The sequence below is a fragment of the Podarcis bocagei genome (genome assembly GCF_964188305.1).
Source record: "Podarcis bocagei genome assembly, chromosome: 10".
Taxonomy (NCBI): domain Eukaryota; kingdom Metazoa; phylum Chordata; class Lepidosauria; order Squamata; family Lacertidae; genus Podarcis; species Podarcis bocagei.
The window spans coordinates 34,536,533-34,559,557 of record NC_138135.1 but is presented as its reverse complement, the minus strand read 5'-3'; the positions used below and the strand labels follow the sequence as shown (position 1 = coordinate 34,559,557).

The window sequence follows — 23,025 nt, the reverse complement described above, 5'->3', positions numbered from 1 at the left end:
TGGAGGGTCCTGTCTCTGAATCTCTCCATATTGTTCTTTCTTGGCTCCTGTTGTTAGATATGTATAAGATGATATCCTCCAACAGTGGCAAGTTTGAAGTCCACAGCACTGAAAGGCTTTAAAGAACAGCAGTTCATATTGTCTTAACGTGTGTCTTGCATCAGTGTGAAGTGCTTATGCTGTAAAACCGCCATTCTTGCCTACTGTTGAAAAAGTCTAGTTGCCATTTGAGATTTACCCAGTTTTGTTCTAGTGCAATTATCCACATAGAACTAGTTCAGCAGCAGGAAAATGACATCCTACTGCTGCTACAGACAAAAGACCCATGAGAAGCAGACTATAAAAAGATGGGTGTTGCCCTGCCCAGATTATTCTTCCATCCCATAAATGGCATTGTTATGAGCTGTGATTACCAGATTCCAAATCACAGCCAGACATTGTGCACAAGTTGTCGGCTCTGAAGGGAAATAGTTGGTGTGGTAAAAGGTGTGGTAATAAACTTGTACTTCTAAGCACCAAGGTGCCTCTACATGGTAGAAAGCTACTCTCCACAGAACAGGTTCGGCAAGAGAAGCAGCAAGCTTTCTACATACTCGCAACCCTAGACCTCAGCCTTTGCTTCCAGGGTTTCTGAAAACAGGTCACTCTTAACTGACCTTATTCAATTCTATAGTCCACTGTGCCTGTTAGGCAAAGCATATTAACACACCACTACAGCATAGCCATGAATAACATTGTTTATCAAATGCTATAACTGGAACAGGTTTCAGTATACAGTGGTACCTCAGGTTACATACGCTTCAGGTTACATACTCTTCAGGTTACAGATTCCGCTAACCCAGAAATAGTGCTTCAGGTTAAGAACTTTGCTTCAGGATGAGAACAGAAATCGTGCTTCAGCAGCGCGGCGGCAGCAGGAGGCCCCATTAGCTAAAGGGGTGCTTCAGGTTAACAGTTTCAGGTTAAGAACGGACCTCTGGAATGAATTAAGTACTTAACCCGAGGTACCACTGTACTCTGCACTAGCTCCAAAAGCATACTTTTGGAATTTTGATTTTTATAGCTGGTTTCGTAATATTTCTTGACTTTCCTATTTTTTTAATGCGGGTGAAGCTTTTTCTTCTTTTTACAAAAAATGGTAATGGCTCTAGAGGCTGTTACTGAGCTAGTGCTGGGGACCAATAAGATATTTTACCTTTGGGGAGCAATTGGATGGGAGGATGGGACCAGAATGAAAAGACTCAAGATGCAAACTATTGCAAATCTATCCAGTCATGTAGCCACCAGTGCCACAATGGGTCATTGTGTCTGGCTGTTAACCAGAAGGTTGGTGGTTTGAGCCCTCCCAGGGATGGCTGTGGGCAGGATTCCTGCATTGCAGGGGCTGGACTAGATGACCCTTGAAGTCCCTTGTTGTTGTTGTTTAGTCGTGTCCGACTCTTCGTGACCCCATGGACCAGAGCACGCCAGGCACTCCTGAAGTCCCCTCCAACTCTACAATTCTATGCTTCTATGAGAAATTAATTCTCAAAATGAAGACTGTACTCTAGATTGGTAGTGCTTACAACCCCAGTTTGGCACGGCCATGTCTTCATCTGTCCTACATCAGACATCATATCAGGTATAAAGCAGGTAGGCATGGCTTAGCCCAAATGACCTAATGGGCCAAATGGAGAGGACTGGTGAACCATAGGTTCCCCACATTGGGTATATGATGTGGAATGGCTGAAAATGGCAAGAAAAAGAAGATGATGTGGAAAAGCATGAAAAGTGTTCAGAACATGACTTGTGACATGCATGATTTGTGGATTTCTTGTCTTGGTCTACTGTTTATGTTATAGACTAAAATATTTGATACAAAGAGAAGTGACATTCCTTTTAATGTGAGCTACTCTCTTGTTTAATGTGAGCTACTGTCTTGAATCCCCGCGACGGGGTGAACTTCCATTGCTTGGTCCCTGCTCCTGCCAGCCTAGCAGTTCGAAAGCACGTCAAAGTACAAGTAGATAAATAGGAACTGCTGTGGCAGGAAGGTAAACGCCGTTTCCGTGCACTGCTCTGGTTCGCCAGAAGCGGCTTAGTCATGCTGGTCACATGAGCTGTACACCGGCTCCCTTGGCCAATAAAGCGAGATGAGCGCTGCAACCCCAGAGTCGTCCGCGACTGGACCTAATGGTTAGGGGTCCCTTTACCTTTACTGTCTTGTTAATGAGGAGTTTTGCTTCTACTTGGCACAGATATCTCAAATTTGATACGTGTTTGTGCCTTTCTCAAACTTGTTGGACTACGACCCCCATCATCCCTGACCACTGATCCTGGTATCAACAACATCTGGGGACCCAGGTTTGAGAGACTGGTTTTAATGCCTAAAAATCCAACAAAAGTGACAATGTAAAGCAGGCTGCTCAGATAAGAAATTTATTCTGATTTCTTTGCAACTTTTTGTTATGAGACTAAACATCTTGCCTTATCACCAAGCTGGATGAATTCCACTAGGCACATGTGGCAGCCATCTAGGGGGCTCAATAAACTTGATTTTACTTCCTTCCTGGACCTGCAAAATTGGAATGGGGGAGTGTTTGGCATGCCACAATAATGTGGCTGGTGGGCTATTTTCAACTTGAGGAATTACAAATTATACAGGCCTGCATTAGTAAATCTCCAGGGAAACCAATGTTACCAAGATACAGTGTGCACTACTTTTAGCGACCTTGGCACTCAAAAGCTTGTACCACTTGATGTGTAGTCACTAATAGCATGGGCTCCTTATCTTTCAGTTACAAAGTTTAAAGAGTGTTTTTAAAAGATTTGAAAACCAGTGCAACCTCTATGGAGAATAGCTTCTTCAAGCCTGCATTTACCAATCCTAAATCCAGTCACTATATTTCAGCCTGGCTTTTCCTCTGAAAATGGAGCCCAAAGCCTGCCTTGTGAGATTATTGTATAGAAAGAATGAAGCAAATATTTATGGTATGGATGCTGAACTCATGTTGGTCCTACAATAATACAATTTGTAAAAACAAAAAAACCCCACACACAACAAAACTTGCATGAAGGTCTGTGTAAATTGTGCTCTCTGGTGTTGAGAATATATGTACCTTTCAGCTAGCCCTGCTTAAAATGCATTGTTATGTTCACATCTATGCCTTTGTGTCCCATTAGATGCACAGCTGGCCAAGTTCTATGAAAATAAACCTTGCAATGTTTTGTTTAGGCCAAGAAAGGAGTCATACCTACTAAGCTGAAATTTGCTCATGTGAGGAGACCTGGAGTGGCCCATAATAGCCCGTTAGTAATATGCTTTAATCATGTGTATCACATGCCTGATCATCTTCCTGAGTCTTACATGTAACCATCTTAAAATGGGTGTGATCAACTCAGTAGTTTTCTGTCTCATGGCTTCTCAGACTTTGCCATCCCAACTATCCTTGTCAAGGAAGCAATTATCTTACCTGGTCAAGTTTTCCCAAGTCAGGTGAGCACTTGAGGGAAGGCATAAAGACACTGAAAAACAGAGTTGGCCCCATGATTTCCAGCTTGGTAAGTCAGCTCAGGGAAATAGACATAAAGGAGGGATGAGGAATCTATGGTGTTGGATGCCCTCATCCCATCATCCCCAGTGAGCACGATCAATCATCAGGAGGGATGGAATTTGTAGTCCAATAATACCTGGATGGCCACAGGTGCCCTATTAATGCCATTAATCAAGAAGAGGGTAGAGGAGAATGACTTGTTCCTCCCCTCACAAAAGTCCACACCTCTCACCTTTCAGTCTTAAGATAAAGAGAACTAAATTGGAGGATGATTTGAGATGAATAAGTCTGACTTTGTAGTATATATTGTGTTTTGCACCTTCATGGTGAGTAACTGCTCCTTGTCAAACTGTTTCTTCATTTGAAAGGCAGGAAAGAACTAATTTCCTTGGGTTGTAAGTGTCAGGTGATGTAAAGGTAAAGAATGCTGGGCAATGAGTAAGTGCTCGTTACACCTAATTATAGACTGACTGGTCTTTCTTGGTATTAAAAACTCACAGCAAAGCTAGTATGGTGGAAGGAATGTTTTTCCTCTCCTATGAATAGGATTTATTCAGTCATTGGCAGCAATATTAACTATGTTTTCTGGATTATTTTTAAAGTGTATTAAATGTGTGTGTTAGTTTCCACTAAAAAGTTCCAAAGCAATTTACAGATAAAAAATACAATAATAAAATTACTAAATACTAAAAACTGATTTAATAATATAATAAAATACCATTAGGGCTGCCCATGTGCCTGGGAAATTTAAAAAAAGTGCAAAACAATTTAAACCAATTTAAAATCAATTAAAATGTAATCTTAGGCTGTAATCCTATACTCGCCTAGGAATAAGTTCCACTGAAGTCAGTGGAGTTTACTTCTGAGTAGACATGTATAGGATATTGCACTGTTAGAAAAGCTACATAAATTGCAGTGTCAGTTTGAAACTGGACTGGTCAGTCTAATGTAAGGCTGGTTTACTAGAAGCAAAATAAGGAATAGCTGGATTTAATAATAAATTGTGTGTCTTTGCTGAAAATGTTTTCTATTTCAGTTTGTCTTCCTAATTCTCCCTGACTGGTTCCAAATGGATACGAATGATGAAAAGATCATGGAAATATAGATGCATTTCAATGTATTGTGGAGCAAGCCTTACTGAATAGACAAGGATCTGTTTTTTCATAAACATGCATAGTGGTTCAGGGTGCATGTATTCCTTCAAGTATAGCATAGATGACTGGAATATTATATTTCACCTTTGTAAAAAGAGCACATGAACCATGGAAAAATTAATGCTTGAGGCATCTCTACATAGTATGTCAGTGGACAGTTCTGGGTGTCATTGCCTTTATTTAAATATTTGGAACATTGTCTGCCTAATAAACAACCAAATATGCTGGCGAAAGAATATGATATTACAAGTGGGGCCTGCAACAAAATGTTATTACAATTTATATAATTATTTTTCCCTACTTTTGCTTATTTTCAGGTTCTCTCAAGCATGTTTATATTTTTACTTCTTGTATTTTCAGTAGCCCCATTTTGGCTACATAGCTGTCGTAACTCAGCAACTGAGTTTGCTATTAATATACATAATGATTATGATGATCATATAGCCTACATATAGAACATAACCTGTTATGCTAGATTGCATACTGGGCTGTACATTTATTACATTCTAATTATATGAGCTTCCAGGATTTAAGATACAGTAGTTCTAATAGAACTGTGCTGTAAATGAGCTTAAGGTCCATTTACTTTTATGGAACAAATGAGGTCCCACTGAATTCAATAAGACACTTCCAGGTAAATGTGTATAGAAATGCTGCTGTAATTTCATTTTACTAGATGTAGATTGAGTTGATTATATGAAATCTGAAAAACATATCCTTTTGAGCGCTCCATTTAGTCTTCTGAACAATGAGATTTGAACTTAAAAAGACTTGCATTAAGTGTGTTTAGGATAGGGACATAATATTTAGTCTCATTTAAGTCAAATTGGTATAACTGTATATTAATTCTGTCCTACCTTTCTGTTGTCTGGATTAGCAGGTTTGCTAACATCCTCTTGGACAAATGCATTGTTATTTTAACTGGTGGAGCTGTCATGTTCACTCTGGGCACAATCCACCAAGTTTTCCTACTATGGATAGGAAACTACAAATGTCCCACTGAGTGGAATGAAGATGAGCAGCACAATGAAGAACAGGAATAGTAATCCAGGTTTAAAACATGTCAAATTTATTTTTAATAATATAGGGCAAATTATCCTATTGATACAAGTAATATTTCATTTCATATTAATTAATCATCCATGGTATGCCCCTAGCAGGTGCATCAATTTCAGTGAGGTTTACTTCCAAGCATGTATATTTAAGAATGCAGCCTTACAGCTCAATACCGAACTGTGCTTTTGAGTAAACAAGCCACATTGAAATGTGGACTTTCGAGTAAGCGCAGTTAGGATTACACTCATTATGTGACTGCCAAAATTGTACTTATATGCTTGTTTACATCTCTGGAGCTTCTAGTAGAGGTGTAATAAATAAATATTAACATACGATAAAAATCAGTAACATGAATGCTGTAGAAGATATTTCTACTGGCTTTAGGACTATGCCAAAGCCCCTGGCTTTTGTTGTAAGTAGTAAATGCAGCTCTCGCATGCTTAACTGTGAATAGGAGGAATAAGGAGTAGAGAGACACTTTATCTACTATAAGACCCAAATGGTTCATACAGGGCAGTCTAAACCTGTCCTGCTTTCCTGCTTGTGTGCTATACAGACAGGCAAAAGAAAAACATAGAATAATTTCCATAGCTAATAGGGGTTTAGATGCACAGAATGTGTCTCTACACCTCCCTATAAACAACCAATGAAATGCTCTATGGAGACACAAACTAAGCAGCATATTTGCCCATGAGAGCAGATAAAATACAACACATCCCTTATTTTGAACAGCACAGCTTCACATTGTTCCTTAAGTCTTGTTTTTAACCTTCGTTTGGCAACTTCAGGCCTAGAGAACCTACGGGCAAAAACTACACTTCCCAGCAACCTTGTTGCCTTTCCAGTTTTACACACAAACCTAGCCGACCCCACCCTGCTTTTAGCCTACTGGTTAACGCAGCAGACCGATGGGCCAAACTCCCTAACGATTCCAGCCAATGGGAAGGCTGTTGCTAGCATGGTGCTGTTATTTTTAGAACAGCCTGCGCTCCTACACCTTGCAGGTTGTTCTGCCTATCTCAGTGCTTGCGTCTGAAGTTACGTCGACGAAGGCAAATGCACAGGCGCAGTGCTGAAAAAGTAGTCCCTGAATCATGCGGAGTAGCACCTGCAATTGAGAGCGGGGAAACGTACGCCATGAATAGTTAAAATGCCATCTGACATCCGTGCCTTGTGGGGTTTTGTTTAGGGGCTGTGAGCTGATTTGCATACCCTCCGGCATTTGAAGGATGAAAATAAACAGGGAAATAGAGGTGCGCTTCTGTGCAGCCTGCAGTTCGCGTGCCTTAACGCAAGGCAGCCAGTGGGGAGATCTGATGGCGCACGCCAACCCCTTATGCCACCGTGTTACAAATAAATACGTATATTCTACGCTCGGATTCCAACGAGAAAAAAATAAAATTGGGTTTGTCGATCGACGAATAGGACACGCTCGCGCACACGCAGATCTCAATAGTCTGGTTTAACCACGGGGATAACTCCCAAGAAAATTGGGGGGGGGGCGGCATTTGGGGAATGGATCGCAGAGATCCCTCAGCCCCAGGATCTGTTTTCCGTGCCAGCAAAAGGTCTGGGTTGTTGTGAAGCGAGAGGGTATCCTGAGACTGCGCAATGTGCCTCTGAGTGCCCTCTCCATAGATTGAAGGGGAAGGGGCCAAGACTACCTCACGCATTTTAAGTGAGCTCTTAAGAAAGTTCACGCACTCAAAAAGCAGATAGTTTTAAGCTTCCCACAGAGCTGTAAAGTCTTAGCCCACGGTTTCCAGGCAAGGGCAAACCCTCCCTTCTCTCTCTCCCTTTTAAAGAAACTAACAGCTGCCATTTTTTGAAAGATCCTATGGTCGGGGATCCAATTTCCTGCTATGACAAGACTATTTTAGCAGGGCATGGCTCCGCGAAAGAGCTACAGGAACAACAGCCAAATAGGTTTTTGTCTCTGATTCCACACCAGCACCACTTTGCCAATGCTATAGACAAGTTATCGGTTGCACACCAAAGGACTCTTGCATCTAATGAAACGGATTCTCTTTCACGAAAGCTCATGCCATAATAAATGTGTTTACCTTTAATGTGCCACAGGGTTCTTCGATGTTTTTGCAGGAACCAGCTAACATAGCTACTTGTCTGGAAAACGCTACTTTTGAGTAAGTCCCATCGAACTTAATGAGGCTTGCTTTTGAGTACACACGATGTATAGGATTTCTCTCTTGGTAAGCCTATTCTGCAGAACACCCTCAAAAGCAATGGGGCAGGAAATTATCTTACTGTTCTTTAAAGAAGATTCTTGCCATGCAGAGGTTTGAGAGGAACTTCAAAATTAAGATGGCTTAAAAAGATGGCTTGAAATTGCTCTCCCAGCCTCCTCAGAGTGGTTTCTCCTTAGGATGGCCACAAGGAATTTGAAAGCTTACCCCACTTACACCCACTTAATGTTTGGGAACAATGCATGGAAAAGGATGAGTGAAATCTGCAGTGCAGAGTATTTAATTTGATTTACAGAGACAAGTATTATAGAGTGTCAATTTCACCTGTCAAAATATTGTATGTTTAAAGTGCAGGTGGATTTTTCCTGAGAGGTAAATGTAATATAAACAGGTACTAAGAGCCAATTGAGTCAATAAGAACTAAATTTCGACTATAATCCTCCATTCACTGAATCAGCTCACAGAAACACTTTTATGGCATAATTAAGCCAGCTGCTACTATCATCATTGTCCTGGTTGAAAAAAGCCCATCACTTATGAAAATGAGGAAAGCAACACAATTTTGATTTAGTGGACTAAAATTATGTACATATTTTATAATAAGAATTAACCTACATTAAGCAGTTCTTAACTAAACTGAATAATGTGTTTACAAATAGTGGTCCTACTCCGTGGTACAAGCGCTGTTGCCCTAATCTACAAATCCATCCTAAACATGTTTAGCTTGTCATTTTATAAAATGTAATTTCTGCAGCATGTTTATTTTTTAAAAATCTAAGCACAGAACCCAATTTTTGTACAGGGCCTACGCTTACCGCTAGCCGTATGAGGCAACAGATGCTAGGAAGCAGCAGAGGCAGCCTCACAGGCATTCCTCCTGGCTCCAAGATCCACTCTTCGCTGTTGGATGCCAGAGCTCCGCCTGCCACATGGCCTGGCCGCCCTAAATGAACCTGGTTCCCACAGGTGTGGCGGAGGCCACTGCCCCATGGCCTGTGATGAAATAAAATCCAGCTACCAGTCCAGTTGCATTGTGTATATCAAATGGAAGTGCACCATCTTGTGCTGCACCTCAGGCTGCAAAATGTCTTGGCCTGACCCTGCAGTGAGCATTTCTCTAATGCTGGACTACATCACTTATCACCCCTGTCTGTTGGCTGTGTCATCTGAGGCTGGAGTTGGCATCTGACAGCACCAGACAGGAGGGTTACAGGACTGGGTGAACCAAAATGTTCAGTGGGAAGGGGAGAGATTGTTCAGTTTCAGTCTAATTCAAATATCCTTCATTGGTATGATGACATACAAACATTATCAGCATTTAATGGAGTAAAGTAGGAGGTACAGAATAGGTGTATACTTTTTCAAAGCTACGGTTCTTACTGGAGAAGTAAGCACTGCTGAATATCATGGGTTTTTCTTCCAAATAAACATGCATAGATACCACCAGGCTATACAATATTTCTTGCTTCATTTGTCAGAGGCAGGAAGCTGCCTTATATCCAATCAGACTATGTGCCCATCTAGCTCAGTATTACCCACACTGCCTGGCAACTCTCCAGGGCTTTAGTCTGAAATCTTTCTCAGCCCTAACTGAAGATAGCAGAGTAGAATCAAATATAATTACCAACCCTTGTCTCTATATTCACATTCACTAATTGGTGGTGAAAGGTGCTAACCACCCACTCACACCATTAGTGAGGCTTAAGGGTGGGAAATATGGAATTTTCCCACCTTCAGCACATCCTTAGGGGCGGGGAGCATTTCTGTCTCCATAAATGATTATGTGTATGGAAGAAAGCTTGTTGGTAGTTATTGCAGATTAATTAACTCAGATTACAAGGGGCAAAGTCTTCAGTATAAAAGCTTGATCTCTCATGCAGCCTAAGCCTATGTAGGTTTACTCGGAAGTAAGTAAAGGGGGTCCAATCTATTTAACATTTCCTTGGTTTGTTCTCAGGAGGGTTCTCTGAAGGGTTGAATACAAGTTGTTGCCTGTCACAGAATGAAGAGGGGAAATTCATTAAAACGTATCAAAAAAAATAAATAAATATCCGTGGCAAATGACGGAGTTTCTTTACGGGAGGCGTTTCCAAGCATCTGAAACAATAATATAACGCGCCCGGCGCAGAACGGGTTAATTTAAAACCAGTGTTTGGGAAAGTAGTTCCAGCCTGCCCTCCTTCCCCTCCCCTTCCTTGTCCTTTGCAGGACGCGTCACCCTGGGTGTGGAAGGGAATATCCATGCGCAGGGTTGCTAAGGGTGAAACTTTTCATTTACTTTGCTCACTTTGGGCCAGGGAGAGGGTGGCTTCAGGTTCCCTGCGCAGGGAGGGAAGGAAGGAAGTAGGGGGCGCCCCAGTCAACATCCCCCCACCCCGCTTCTGTTTGGGCCTGTAGAAGGGGGAGAAGTTATCTAAAACAGCATCCATTTAATTTTTTTATATAAAAAAAATCGAACGCCCACCACCATATCAGCACTTTGTGAGAGAGGAACTCCCAAGAAACACCCTGGAAAGAAAAAGAAGCCACCAAACCATCTCACCTGGTGCTGAAAAAAAGAAGTAAGTGATGGCTTATTGCTAGAATTGAGGGGTGATGAGGGCAAAGGAAGAGGAACGATTTCCATAGTCACACAATTTAAATATTTTCTTGAACGATGTTTTTCTTCCGCACGCCGGCTTATCTCGTTGGGGTTTTGCTTGCGCCTCGTATATTCCTTTAAGGAACGAATTAATCGCATTGTGCTAATAAGATTTTCAGAAGCCGCCAGTCTTCCAACTCCGCTTCTGGTTCTCTCAAGGAGAGAAGGGCTGGCTTCTACTCAAATCATCGTAGGCAGATCTGCTCTGCCCCTTTAACAGAAAGGAGGAAAAAAATGAATCCCTGCCTTAGTCTTAATAGCGCTGTGTCTCTTACACGGCACTCTCCTCCCCCCCCCCTCCAAAAGATATTAATGTTTTTCATTTCGTGGTGAAGGGAGGTTGAAAGTCATTTGGGTTGAACGATTGAAAAATGTCCCCGGTTCACCATTTTGTTTCTACTCATTTTACCGGAGTGGATTAAAAACAAACAACAGCAGCCACCCCAGATCCCTCAGGTAATTCGCGATGATCGAGTCCTTGGACCACCTATCGTGCAAAAAAACCCTCCTCTCTGCCTTCCTCCCGGGTTCGGGTGAATTAGGGGAGAAAATTTCGATCCTTTTTAAGAATGTAAACGGTGGTGGAGGTAACAACAACAACAACAAGACCAACAGGGCTGGACCGAAAGGGGTGGCCGTGGGGGATCTTTGGGACCCGAGCGAGCGAGAAAGAAGATGGTTTCTGTTTCGCTCAATCCGGATCAATACTCAAAAGCTCGGCTTTTGTCAGGAAAAAAGATGGTTCCAGCCCGTTTTGTGCTCGAACTTTCTTTCCCCCTCCCTCCTCGGAATAGAGCCCCGGGGGCCTCTTTAGGATTTCTTATGTCACAAACGCAGACCTAAACCAAAGCAAATACAGATATATTATAGTGTGGAGTAAAGGGGGGGGGGAGAGAAATCCAGCCTCCCGCAGCCCCACAGCTTAAGTGGGATGATGAACTTGTTCTCCTTCCCGCAGTGATTTAATAATGGGATGGAGGCGGGGAGGCTCAGGAAAACAAAACGGCAGCACTGGACTCGGTTTTGGGAGCAGCTTTTGGTGTGGGAAGGGCCTTTGGCCGTCTCCTTCCTCTCATTCATCGTGACAGCCACCCTGTGAGGTAAATTAGGCCCAGGGATCTGCCTCGGAGGGCCCTGCAGGTGCGGGCCTGGGGCGGCTTGGAGCCCAAAGCCACATTTTTGCACTGCCCTCGAAATTAATTTTGGGGTGTCACCTCCGCGCCCCCCATTATTGAGAAGGGGGATTTCGGGAGGGGAGGCTCTCGGCTATGGGGCGGGGGCGCCTGTGACCCAGAAGCTTGGGCGGCCCTGAAGGGAGAGCCCAGAGCCTGGAGATAAAGGTCAGGGCCAGATCACCTTCACTCGGCCTACGCTTCTCCTCGGCCTCCGCCCATATTGGGGGGGGGCTTCCTTTAGGAAGAGGAGGCTGCAAGCGGTTCTTTGGTGCGTGCATCCCTCGGGGAGGGGAGGCGGAGGCCGGCTGCTGGCTGGGGAGGGAACAGGGGAAGCGGCCTTTCCTCCTCCTCGCCCCCCAGTGCGGGCCGCATCTCCCGGCTTGGTGCCTTGGCTGTCAGTTTCAAAGCGCACTTGAACTAGCGGGGGATTTACTTTCGAGTATTGCAAGGACGCCTGGCCAAGTCTCCGCTTCGTAGGCCTAGCAGCTCTGCCTGTGTGTGTGTTGGTGTGTCTTTCTTGGGGGGGGGGGTTGTCTACTTCTGAGCTACCCAGCTGGAGCAGATGTGAGTTGCAACCGTAACAATAAGCCCTGATTGAAATTTCCTCCGCTTAATCCATCTCCCGCCCCGCAAGCCGCCTCCCCGCGCGGGGGAGAAAGAGGCCGAGAAATTAGTTATTCCACATAGAAATCCAACAATGCAAGATGGCATGTTGAGGCCGGGGGGTGGAGGGGGGGGGAGAAGCGTTGAGCAATCGAGCACAGAGAGCGCATGCGCCTTGGAAAATTTTGTGCCGTGCTCCACTGAGCAGGCGCTCGCTGTCTGGGCCAGCTTTGGCGCAAAGCATATTGAGAAGGGTAGTTAAAAGGCAAAGTAGGTCACTCGCCCAGGCGCTGCATCTTGTGTAGGAGAGAAGCAGGGCTCGCTACGTAGTACAACTCCCGGGACACTCCAGTAGAGGCAGAGCGGAGGGGAGGGGGCCAGCCTTAATGGGTGTTGAGGCTTCCTTGGCTGGGTCATTCATCCGTGGACCTTGGCACAGGCGATTATTGAAGTTGTGGGGCAGGAGGCGGGCGGAGAGCAGGTCCCCGTGCGGGACGGTAATGCCAGTTTTGCGTTCGCGAGGAGGCCTGGGAGGGAGGTGCCCTGTGCAAATAACGCCCACAGACGCAGGAGGTTTTGGCAGGAGAAGAGGGAGTGGGTTGTGCAATCGTGGATCGAGAACGTGTCTTCTTCGGGCTTGCCCCTCCCCAGGCACCGTCGATTTGTATTGCATCTGTACTTAATTCAGATTATCCTCTGAAATTGGGTGCATTGGTGAGGTGGGGTCAACTGAATCGAAGGTTGCTCTTTTGCTTGGGTGTGGCTTGCAATCCCCCCAATAATTGCTAAAATTACCTAGCTAACAAGGTCATTATTTAAAGTATTTACTCAATATGACTGGACCACTGTAGAATTTCCTCATGTGCAAGTGATGGACCTTGACAATGCCTGTATTACTGAGACATTATGCCCTAATGCCAGAGATTGTTCTTGCATCGAATCATAGGCAAATGTCGTGTAGCTTATTATTCCACATTGTGTCATGTGTTTGTAATTTGTCTCGTGCAAAATAAATTGCTACTTGCCTCTGACCTTTTCAGAACCATAGTCCTGAGGTAACGTGCACCTTTATTGATGAAGTTCTGCAGAGAAAACAAGGGATTCCGTATTGACTGTTATGCTTTGCCACCTGCAGTCGTCCCCTGTGTAGGTTGCCATATTAACAGCCTAGGGATTACTGAATCCTGATGGATATAAAGCTTATTTTGTTGACATGTAAACTAGATTTATATTCCTTGGTGGACCCTTTTTCTAAAATAATTTAGACTGTTGTGCTAAATTATGTGGGGTCAGCTAGTGTTTGATTATTGTTATTTTTATAGATGCTATAACACAAACGTTTAATTTATCATTGTAGTGATAAATGTAGCATGGTATATCCAAAGATATAGATTAGATATCTGTAGTTTTTCATACTATCTTTGAAGACTGACAACCATCAAAGTTCTGCTTGAAGAAAAGTAATACATTCCTTTCATTTCCCTGAGAGAGAAAGAGCCAGATGGACAAGGGAACTCCTGTCAGAGACAGTCTTTCCATTCTCCAGCTGTAGATGCCTGTCTTAAAGCTATACTATGAAAGAGCACCCCTCAATCAGGACAGTGGTATTTAGGTCTGAAGGTTGCAATCCTTTGTACACTTAACTGCAAGTATGTCCCTTTCAACTTGGTGGTATTTACTCCTGTACATAATTACTCTGAAGTGAGCTGTAACTTAATATTCTGACCAAGGCATCCAGCATGTACATAAGCAAAAACAGTTTATTTCCTGAAAACATACTTGTGTCCCTTTAGAAAGAAAGAAATACAATCAGATCTGAATTATAGTAGCTAGTTTCCAAAATGTGGCATCCTTATAGAAATATAAGGTCTCTTAATGCCAGTCATGTATTGCCCTCTCAAGTTTGCTAAGCTTTCAGTACAGCAGACTGAAACTTTGCTATATGTGGAATAAATGCAGAAGTAAGCCTATTTGTTTACTGAGGGTGGTGTGGGTTGAACTTGCACATGAGCTTCTGTTCCAAGCTGATTGTGTGATTTATGGTAGGGGTTCCCAAACTGAATATCATTCAGGTGTTCCACAGCATGCTGGTGAAGGAATTCTATAGAATCCTATGAAATTCAAATTGTAGTACAACAAAATAACAATATAAGAAAAGAAGAAGCAATAAAAATACAGTTAAAAATCATACAGTATTTTAGCACAGTGCATTCCGTTGTGAACTGCCCTGTGATCTTTGGATAAATGGCAGTATGCAAATGTAATAATAAAATTTAAAATAATTATAATTGCTGCAAGAGGCATAAACAGAATTTAGGGGTTTGCCAAGACCCGCAGGGGCTCTGTAGGGGGAGAAATTTGAGGATCATTGCTTTAACAATAGTTCTTTAGCCAGAAATCCATTGGAAGGCTCCATCTTAAAGAGTTTGTTTGACTGCCTAGCTTGAAAATGTTCTGCTTCTAGTTGACCTTTCAGAAATTTGCCTTACTCAAATTTCTCCTGTGGCAATTTCCATTTTAAGAAGCACATTCAAATAGCTGTGATAAAACTTCTCACGGTTTAGTAACTCCTGAAAAACAAGCTCCAAGGTCTTGGGCTGTGCTGTTAGCGGTCAGGCCATGGTCAACTATATAAGACTGCATTCAGAGGAATTTTTTTAGAGAGCTCTTCTGTTATTTGCTGCAACTTGATAATACAGCAGGCATAGAATCGGCAGGTTTCTGTGGACATACTTAATGCAGAGTTTAGTTTTTTAACGCTTTAGTGAAACACAATAACACAAAGTCCTGCTGGTTCAAACCAAAGACCCATCAAATCCAGTTTGTTTCCTACAGTGGCCAACCAGATGCTTATGGGAACAAATACAGCATAAGCCCAATAGTCTGCTCTTGTTCCCCAGCAACTTTCAGAAGCATGTTGCTTCTGATCCTGGAGAACAGCATACAGCCATCATGACTGGTAGCCATTGATGGGGCTGCTTTCCATGAATCTGTCTACTCTCTTAAATACTGGTGGTGGCCAGTGTTTGAAATTTGCCAGGTGCATTTTGCAGCTGGCTATCAGCCACTTGCAGCCAGGTGAAGATGCCTGGGCGCCAGGATGGTGCCTGCCATCTTCATCTGGAGATGCATGCCTGGGAATCCTTGGGTCTTGAATGTTTTCACACACTTGCAACACATCCTGTAGAATTCTATCCATTATATTTTATTTGCACAATCAAAATGAATTTCAGGAACCAAAAAATCATTTTGAAAAATACAACTCTCAAGCTGTTTGGCCCCAAAATGGCAACCAGACATTCTTTTTTGCGAATGCAACCCTGGTTTTAAGGAATCACCACCTATAATCACTACATCTTCTGGTAGAAAATTCAGTATATTACCTGTGTATAGTTTGTACAGTCATTGTGTGCTAATTCCTTCTTTCACACAATTTTGTCTAATCCCAGCTGTTCATACACCAGGGCAGTTTCAAACATTGTAGGCAGATAAGCTGACACAAATGTTCAGAAATGGCACGTAAGATGGAAACTTATCCAGTAGCTTCCTTGGTTGTTCCTAATGCTGTAGTTAGAGCTCTCTTTGTTCCTTCTTCAGGATAAGCTAGGATTTCTTCTTAGCTCCAAACACCACACCAGAAGAAGCAGTTTGACATATATGCCAGAAGTTTGGAGTGTATCCTTTGCCCTTGCTTTTTAGTAGGCACTTGTTATAGGTGATCCTAAGGAAGCAAAAAGCTAGTCTCTATCCTGCTAAGCTGCCAAGATAATACATACAGCTTTCTTTTTAAATATCCTTCATTTTCTGTTAATTTTTTTCTGGGGCATTTAGAGTTGTATTTAATAGAATGAGTGATGATTGGAGGTCTCCTAGAATGTTAGTAAAAAAAACCTGGGGGATAAAGAAGAAAAGTTGGTGTTTGCGAACCTAAGTCAGTCTTCCATAATCTATTGTCCTTCAGGTGTTTTGGGCTTCATCACTGGCCAGTGGTCAGTGATGATGGGAGTTGTACACCAAAACATTAGAGGTCAGCACGTTGGGAAAGCCTGACCTAAAGTTCTCTTCCAGGCCACATAGTACTAACCTTCCTGAGTCTTCCTGATGAACGTATGCCTTGTTTTTATATCACTTGGGATCAGAAGCTACTGCTAGTTCCATCCAGGATTATCTTCTGTTTATCTGAGTTGACCTTCTGAAGCTATTTTCAGAAGAAACACCTTTTCAGCTTTTTGTTATATATTTAATATTACAGTGTCAAGGATCGCTGGTGTTACCACAATGGGATGAATCACCACTAAACTAGTTTCTGTCTTTTGAAATGTATTGATCTGCTTTGCACCAGTGTCTTAAAATGAAACTTTGACTCATTAAGACAGTAGCAACTACATGAAAGCTCTGCTAGTGGTGCTGTCAATGGCATTGTCCAGATAGCAACACCTCTCTTTAGTGGCACCCCAGTTATGAAAATCCTTCCCATTGGAGGTGCAGTTGGTCTCCTTAGCAATTTTAGGCACTTTAAAAAATACATATTTATTTATTGAGGCTCTTGAAGGAAGTTCAGGCACTCCAAGGGTGTATATTTTGGTGGTTTGATTTACTTTATAACATTTAACTTAATGTGATTTTTTAAAGGATCTATCATATTTTTTATTGTGTAGTTTTACAGCTGTTTATGTTGTATATCACCTTGCAATTTTTGGCTGGTGAGTGGTCTAGAGATAAACTAATAAATAATAATGTTTGACAGCATACAAAGAACCAGAGAAATGTGTATGTGTTAAACGCATAAAGGGATATTCTTCTTTACAATCGTCAAGGTGCAAATGCACTTTGCACAGTCTTTTATTTATTATTGCCAGTTAAGATGTTGAATTCTCAGGAATCGGTTTCTGCAACTAAAAGTATAACTATTGTGCTGCAACAGTATTAAAGATACAATATTTCCACCTTACATTTCATTTCTCTTTGTCTTTTTCAGAATTGTTTGGAGCCAAAATCCGTCTATGTTTGTGTCCGCTGTCTATTTTTAATATACTGCCCTACCTTGCTTGCTGTGAAGGGAGTATGCATCTGGAGATCAAAGTTGCTCTGAACTTCATCATCTCATATCTGTACAACAAGCTTCCACGGAGGCGGGCCGACTTGTTTGGTGAAGAGCTAGAGCGGCTGCTGAAGAAAAAATATGAAGGCCATTGGTACCCAGAGAAGCCCCTGAAGGGTTCTGGCTACCGCTGTGTTCACATTGGGGAGACGGTGGACCCCGTAGTCGAGATGGCAGCCAAGCGGAGTGGGCTGGCTGTAGAGGATGTGCGGGCCAATGTTCCTGAAGAACTGAGTGTCTGGATTGACCCATTTGAGGTCTCCTACCAGATTGGTGAGAAAGGGTCTGTCAAGGTCCTATATCTAGATGACAGCGAGGGCTGCAGTGCAGCCGAGTTGGACAAGGAGATCAAGAGCAGCTTCAATCCTGACGCTCAGGTGTTCGTCCCCATTGGCAGCCAGGACAACTCCTTGTCCAATTCTCCATCCCCATCGTTTGGCCAGTCACCCAGCCCCACGTTCATCCCTCGCTCTGCCCAGCCCATTACCTTCACCACTGCCACTTTTGCTGCCACTAAGTTTGGCTCAACCAAGATGAAGAAAGGCGGAGGAGCTGGAGCAGCCACCAGTGGCACAGGGGTTCCACCACAGCAGCAGCAGCGCCTGGCCAGGTCGCCCACCAATGGCCTGCTGAAGCACAAAGGTCTCTCCCTGTCTATGCATTCTCTGAACTTCATCGGGGGCAGTTCGGCCCCTCAATCTCAGCTCTCCCCCAATGCCAAGGAGTTTGTTTACAATGGTGGATCGCCAGGAGCTAGCAGCCTCTTCTTTGATGGTGTAGCCACCGAAAACCAGGCCGGCGGCATGCCTCCTGCATCCCAATTCAGTGCCAGTGGCGGCGGCGGCAATTTTGACATGGCTCAGGTCTTTGGGGGCAGCACCAACAGCCTCTTTCTGGAGAAGACACCCTTCGTGGAAGGACTCAGCTACAATCTGAATGCCATGCAGTATCCCAGCCAGTCGTTCCAGCCAGTGGTTTTGGCCAACTGACCACCTTGAGAGTATTCTGGGGAAAATAACTTCCAAAAAAAGAGAAAAAATAATTAGAAATATTTGAAATCTTATAAATATAGCTTCTTGGAAAGAGACAAATCCTGATTCGTTGTGTCATGCCAGGAAGCGCTGCTGAAGCACTGATTATTTTTTTAAACTTGTTTCCTGTGCTCTTTCCTATCCGTTGTTGTACACTTAATGAGGAAGGTTATTGTTCCAGCCCAGCAGTGGTGGGAGCCAGAGCCACTTTATATTATGTCCCATGCTGCTTCTTGGAACTGGTTCTCAAATATTCTTACTGCAAGGATGGCATTTTTCAGGGTACTGCCATGTCCCTCGCAGCCAGATACCTTGATTCCCCCCCTCCCTGTTTTGGAGTGATGGGGGATGATTTAGACGGCTTCTGGATGTGTGAAGTCTCAAGCACTTCCTAGGGTAGGCCTGGGCTTCTCAATGTGTGATGAGAGGCCCAGACAGTGGAGCAAATGTATTCATTTCTCATAACTCAGTTTTTGTATTCCTATTGCAAAATGGGAGTAGAACAAAGTTCTCAGCTTCTGTTTCTTCCTGCGCTAACTGGTGATGGCAAGGCCTTAGCCCCTCTAGCTTCAGGGGAATGCTGGAAGGGGCAGCATTGTAGCATCTGGGACAGGTTCTCCCCCCCCCCCACAGTTTTCCATTGTAAGCACCTCCTCTCCCCTTAGCCCCCTTAAGAGTCTGGAGTTAGATATACTCTTTTTGGGAAGCTTAGATCCCGTGTCAGCTGCTAATGCTATGATGTATAAATAGGACTCTAGATGCAAACACTTCTGACTTGTGAGAAAAATTGATCCATGTATATTGCACTCTCTTTCAAGGGTAGGAGTGAGAGCTGGCCTTCCAGGGTTTTTTTGTGCCTGAGCAGCCCCCATTGATGTTCCTCTGGACCAATTGCCTTGGTTTATGGGGTTTTGAGCTCTTCTGTTGACAGCCGAGCATTTGGTTACTAATTCTCATGGAAAGAATGGTTTCCTGCTCTTGACTATGATAGCACTACTTTTTGGCAGGGAAGAGGGAGTTACAGTGCAGACTGCTTTCTGGATGAATAGCATGAGGGTTTGCACTTTGAATCTCATGTCTCTTAAGACTTCTGACCAAAAACCTTATGATTTTTCATTTGAAAGGAAGCAGGCATTCCTGTACGGAAGAGCGCCCCACATATCAGGTCCAGTCTGGACTTGTTCCATTTTGAGACTCTGCATGAGGAATGAAGTGGGCTTGCTGTAGAATGTTGCTCAACATGTGGTGAGAAGAAAGTGTTCTCTGATAAGAATGTAGAGTCTCTCCTTCCTTATTGTTGCTATTGAACTAGGAATCCTAATGGTATTCCCTGCATCTCCCTTTTCTGTCATGAGAGGACAGCCTGGAAGACAGGGACAGTAGTGGCCTTCAAGAGTGAGTTTTTCTTTTCTTTTGGCAGATGATTGGCAAACCTTTCCCCATCTATGCCTTGTGAGATAATTACGGAGTCCAAAAGTTTACTTCTCTATGGCGATAAGGAGTGAGAGAGCGCTTCAGGGGAGATAACATAGATGTGGCTGTGGATTACATACTCTAGGCATATTCTCTCTACCATCACTATCTGCTCCCCACCCCCAAACAGCATGGTTTGGAGCGTGTATAAAGTGTTGCTTTTGCACCTTCTCTGGCAAAGTCATATTGAATAAATAAGCTACAATTCTAGAGCTCTCCAGTGACTTGACCTGGAGACTTGTGTTTCCACTTAAGCTAAACTGAGGATTCCCTGTAGGACTGTATATGAGCCTTAACTGCTACAAGCATCTGTCCTCCTGTGAAGGATGCCTAACTCTGATGCACTAGAGATCATTCGGTGAAATTGATGGGAAATGTCTCCTGCCCAGGCCACAGTGATGTGGCTTATGCATGAGATCTTCTCTAGGTATCCCCAAGTTGAGCCCCTTTTTGTTTCTTTGTACTCCTTCTTACCCCTGCCTCTTTGCTGGGCTGAGGAAAAGGACACTAAAAAAGAAAAAAACTTATTTGCATTCTGCCTGTTTTCTGTGAGCCACTAAGGGGTTGAGGAGGGAAGATACTATTGGGCAGTAATGTGATGGGTGAAGTTTCATGAAGCTAGAAGTCCTAAACCTGAACAAGACACGTTAGACCTCTTCAGTAAACACGTTTGTTTGTCTTCCCCCCACCCCCACTCCCAACATTACCACTGCCACCCACTTCTTTCCCCTCAACATGTACTGTAGACTGCCATGCTTTTACACTGGACTTCCTCCCTAGGAGAGCTGCTGGCTCCCTATCTGCCCAGCATAATCTCCGCCGAGAACTTCCACATGCAGCAGAAAGCTGCCCTGAGCCACTGCCTTGGGTGGGGTTATGTACCCTTCTCAGGCTTAAGTATATTGAAGGGAGGGAGAGAACCTCACTAGCACCTGCAACATGTGATGTTTCACACTGCTTTATCCTGTTAACTGCTTTTTGAAAAGAAGTCTGCGTTCATAAGGAGAAAAAGGGGAAGGACCAACCTCTGTATTTCCTAAAGGAACACATACCGTGCTTCAGAAGCATTTCCAGTGCTGGCGACAATGAAACTCACGGCCTCTTTTTGGTCTTGTTGTCTCAAGAGTTAGACGTTCAGCTTCAATTTTATTTTTAAAACCTGCACTAATTTACCTGGTTTCTTAGGAAGAAAAAGAGATTTTTTTTAACTTTTATTTTTATGGGTTTGTGTTAATTTTTTTGTTGTCCGTTTATATTGAATAATTTGCTACATTTGTAAAATGTAAGAGGTATATATAATATATGTATATTTCTAACGTAAAAAAAAAATTGAACTTTTTTCTTTTCAAGATTTTTTCTTAGAGGAGAGAGAAAAAAATATTTTTTCAGGAAAATTTTAAAAAAGCAGCAGTGAAAGCTCCTTTTCTCCCCTCGCTTCCCTCCTTCCTGACCCTTTTTCAAGAGCGAATCAGCAACGTGTGATCTTGGAGTATGGATGGACACAAAGAGGACAGAATTATGTATGTTTTTTAATGCAGAGGTCCATGCTGTTCTTGTTTGGTTTTTTGGTTCTTACATGCAGGGGGCCATTGAGTAGGGATCCAGAGGGGGTTTTCATTATTTTTCTTTCTTTTTTCTCTAGCGAAGGAGGAATACAATCAGAGTTTTGTATTCAGAATGTTGTGCAATATTTTGGAACAGGACATTGGCGTGTCTAGAGATTTAGTTAAAAAAAAACAAAGGTTGATCAAATCTGTACAGTTTCTATTGTTCCAGATTTTTTTAAGTTTGTATTAAAAGCATGATATATAATAGCCTCTTGTCCCTGTTGTTTGTGCAAGGGCGCTAAGGGTTTGTAAGGGTGGGAAATAGATTTTGGGGGGATTGGGAGGGACATTTCTCCAGATGGGTGTAGTAGTGTAAAGCCAGAAAGTAAATGTCCTGAAGACAGGCTCAGCTCTTTTGAGACATCCCCAGGGTGAGCGAGGAGCTCGCTGCAGAAACAGCACAGACCGGACGTGACTGATACCTGCTGAAAGCCACCTGGATGACAACTGGAAATGTTGCAACAATGAAATCTCCCAAAGTATGGTTGGAAGCCACTGAATGCCGTATATAAAGCAGAAAATGCTGTTTAGCACCATGATCTTTTCCTGGCTATTACATCTTTAATTGGACTACGTTTCTACCACAATGTTTCTATGTGGAAGTAAATTTGACTGAATTCAGTGAGATTTGACTTAACATTTGTGTATTAGAAGTAAGTCAGGGGTGTATGAGGCAACACCTATCTTAAAGGATACCAACATTTTCTAAAATTTCTGCCTTATATAAGAAAACCCTTAAGTGTATTGGTTATTCCAAATGCTATTGGTAAATGCAATTGGAGGGGTTTGCGCAAATATTCGCTATGCTTCCAAATAGCGTTTAAAACATGACAGCATGACAAGTGCTAGTGATTGCCGGAGCATGCAAAGTTAACCGTAACAAAATTACAAAAAGTGCCCTAATTATATGAATAAAATGAAAGCATTTTACTACATAATGCTATGCCAACCAAGAACTCAGAAAATAATGTTGCACTGGAGTTTTGTAATACTACTACCCCTGCTAGCCTGTAAGGTGAGACATGTCCAGAAATCAACTAGGATCTGCAACACACTGCCCTTATTCCTGGATTAAACAAAACAGGTTTTTTTGGTAGCAGTAGCAATCACCACTAGGGACTTCTTGTGGCAGACTGTTTTAAGTGTTCAGTTGGCCCAGTGCTTCAGGATTTGTTGTCCTGATGTGTGCAAAGTGTATTATGATGGTTTCAACGTTGATTGTAGCTGCATGCAACGGTTAGAAAACCAGTATTTTGTAAAGAATGTACAGTATTTGTCATGCAGCACTTAAGAAGCCACCATTAAAAGGTAAAGGGACCCCTGACCATTAGGTCTAGTCGTGGCCGACTCTGGGGTTGCGGCGCTCATCTCACTTTATTGGCCGAGGGAGCCGGCGTACAGCTTCCGGGTCATGTGGCCAGCATGACTAAGCCGCTTTTGGCGAACC

The 23,025-nt window shown here is 43.1% G+C and overlaps 1 protein-coding gene across 2 annotated transcripts; it reads left to right on the top strand.

Annotated features, from left to right (window-relative positions):
* Window positions 1–10,209: 10,209 nt before the first annotated feature.
* On the top strand, window positions 10,210–21,785 carry TOB2 (transducer of ERBB2, 2). Of its 2 annotated transcripts, none has more exons than XM_081210887.1 (2): window positions 10,210–10,508; window positions 17,345–21,785. In XM_081210887.1, the coding sequence occupies exon 2, from the start codon at window positions 17,431–17,433 to the stop codon at window positions 18,454–18,456; it is 1,026 nt and encodes a 341-aa protein (XP_081067013.1). In that variant the 5' UTR covers window positions 10,210–10,508; window positions 17,345–17,430; the 3' UTR covers window positions 18,457–21,785. The 2 variants fall into 2 exon arrangements, with proteins under 2 accessions (XP_081067013.1, XP_081067014.1); XM_081210888.1 differs by lacking the exon at window positions 10,210–10,508 and adding an exon at window positions 11,549–11,688.
* Window positions 21,786–23,025: the final 1,240 nt, after the last annotated feature.

Bases quoted from the DNA above. Each gene is read 5' to 3' on its own strand.
- TOB2 (XM_081210887.1), top strand. From the start codon at position 17,431: ATGCATCTGGAGATCAAAGTTGCTCTGAACTTCATCATCTCATATCTG.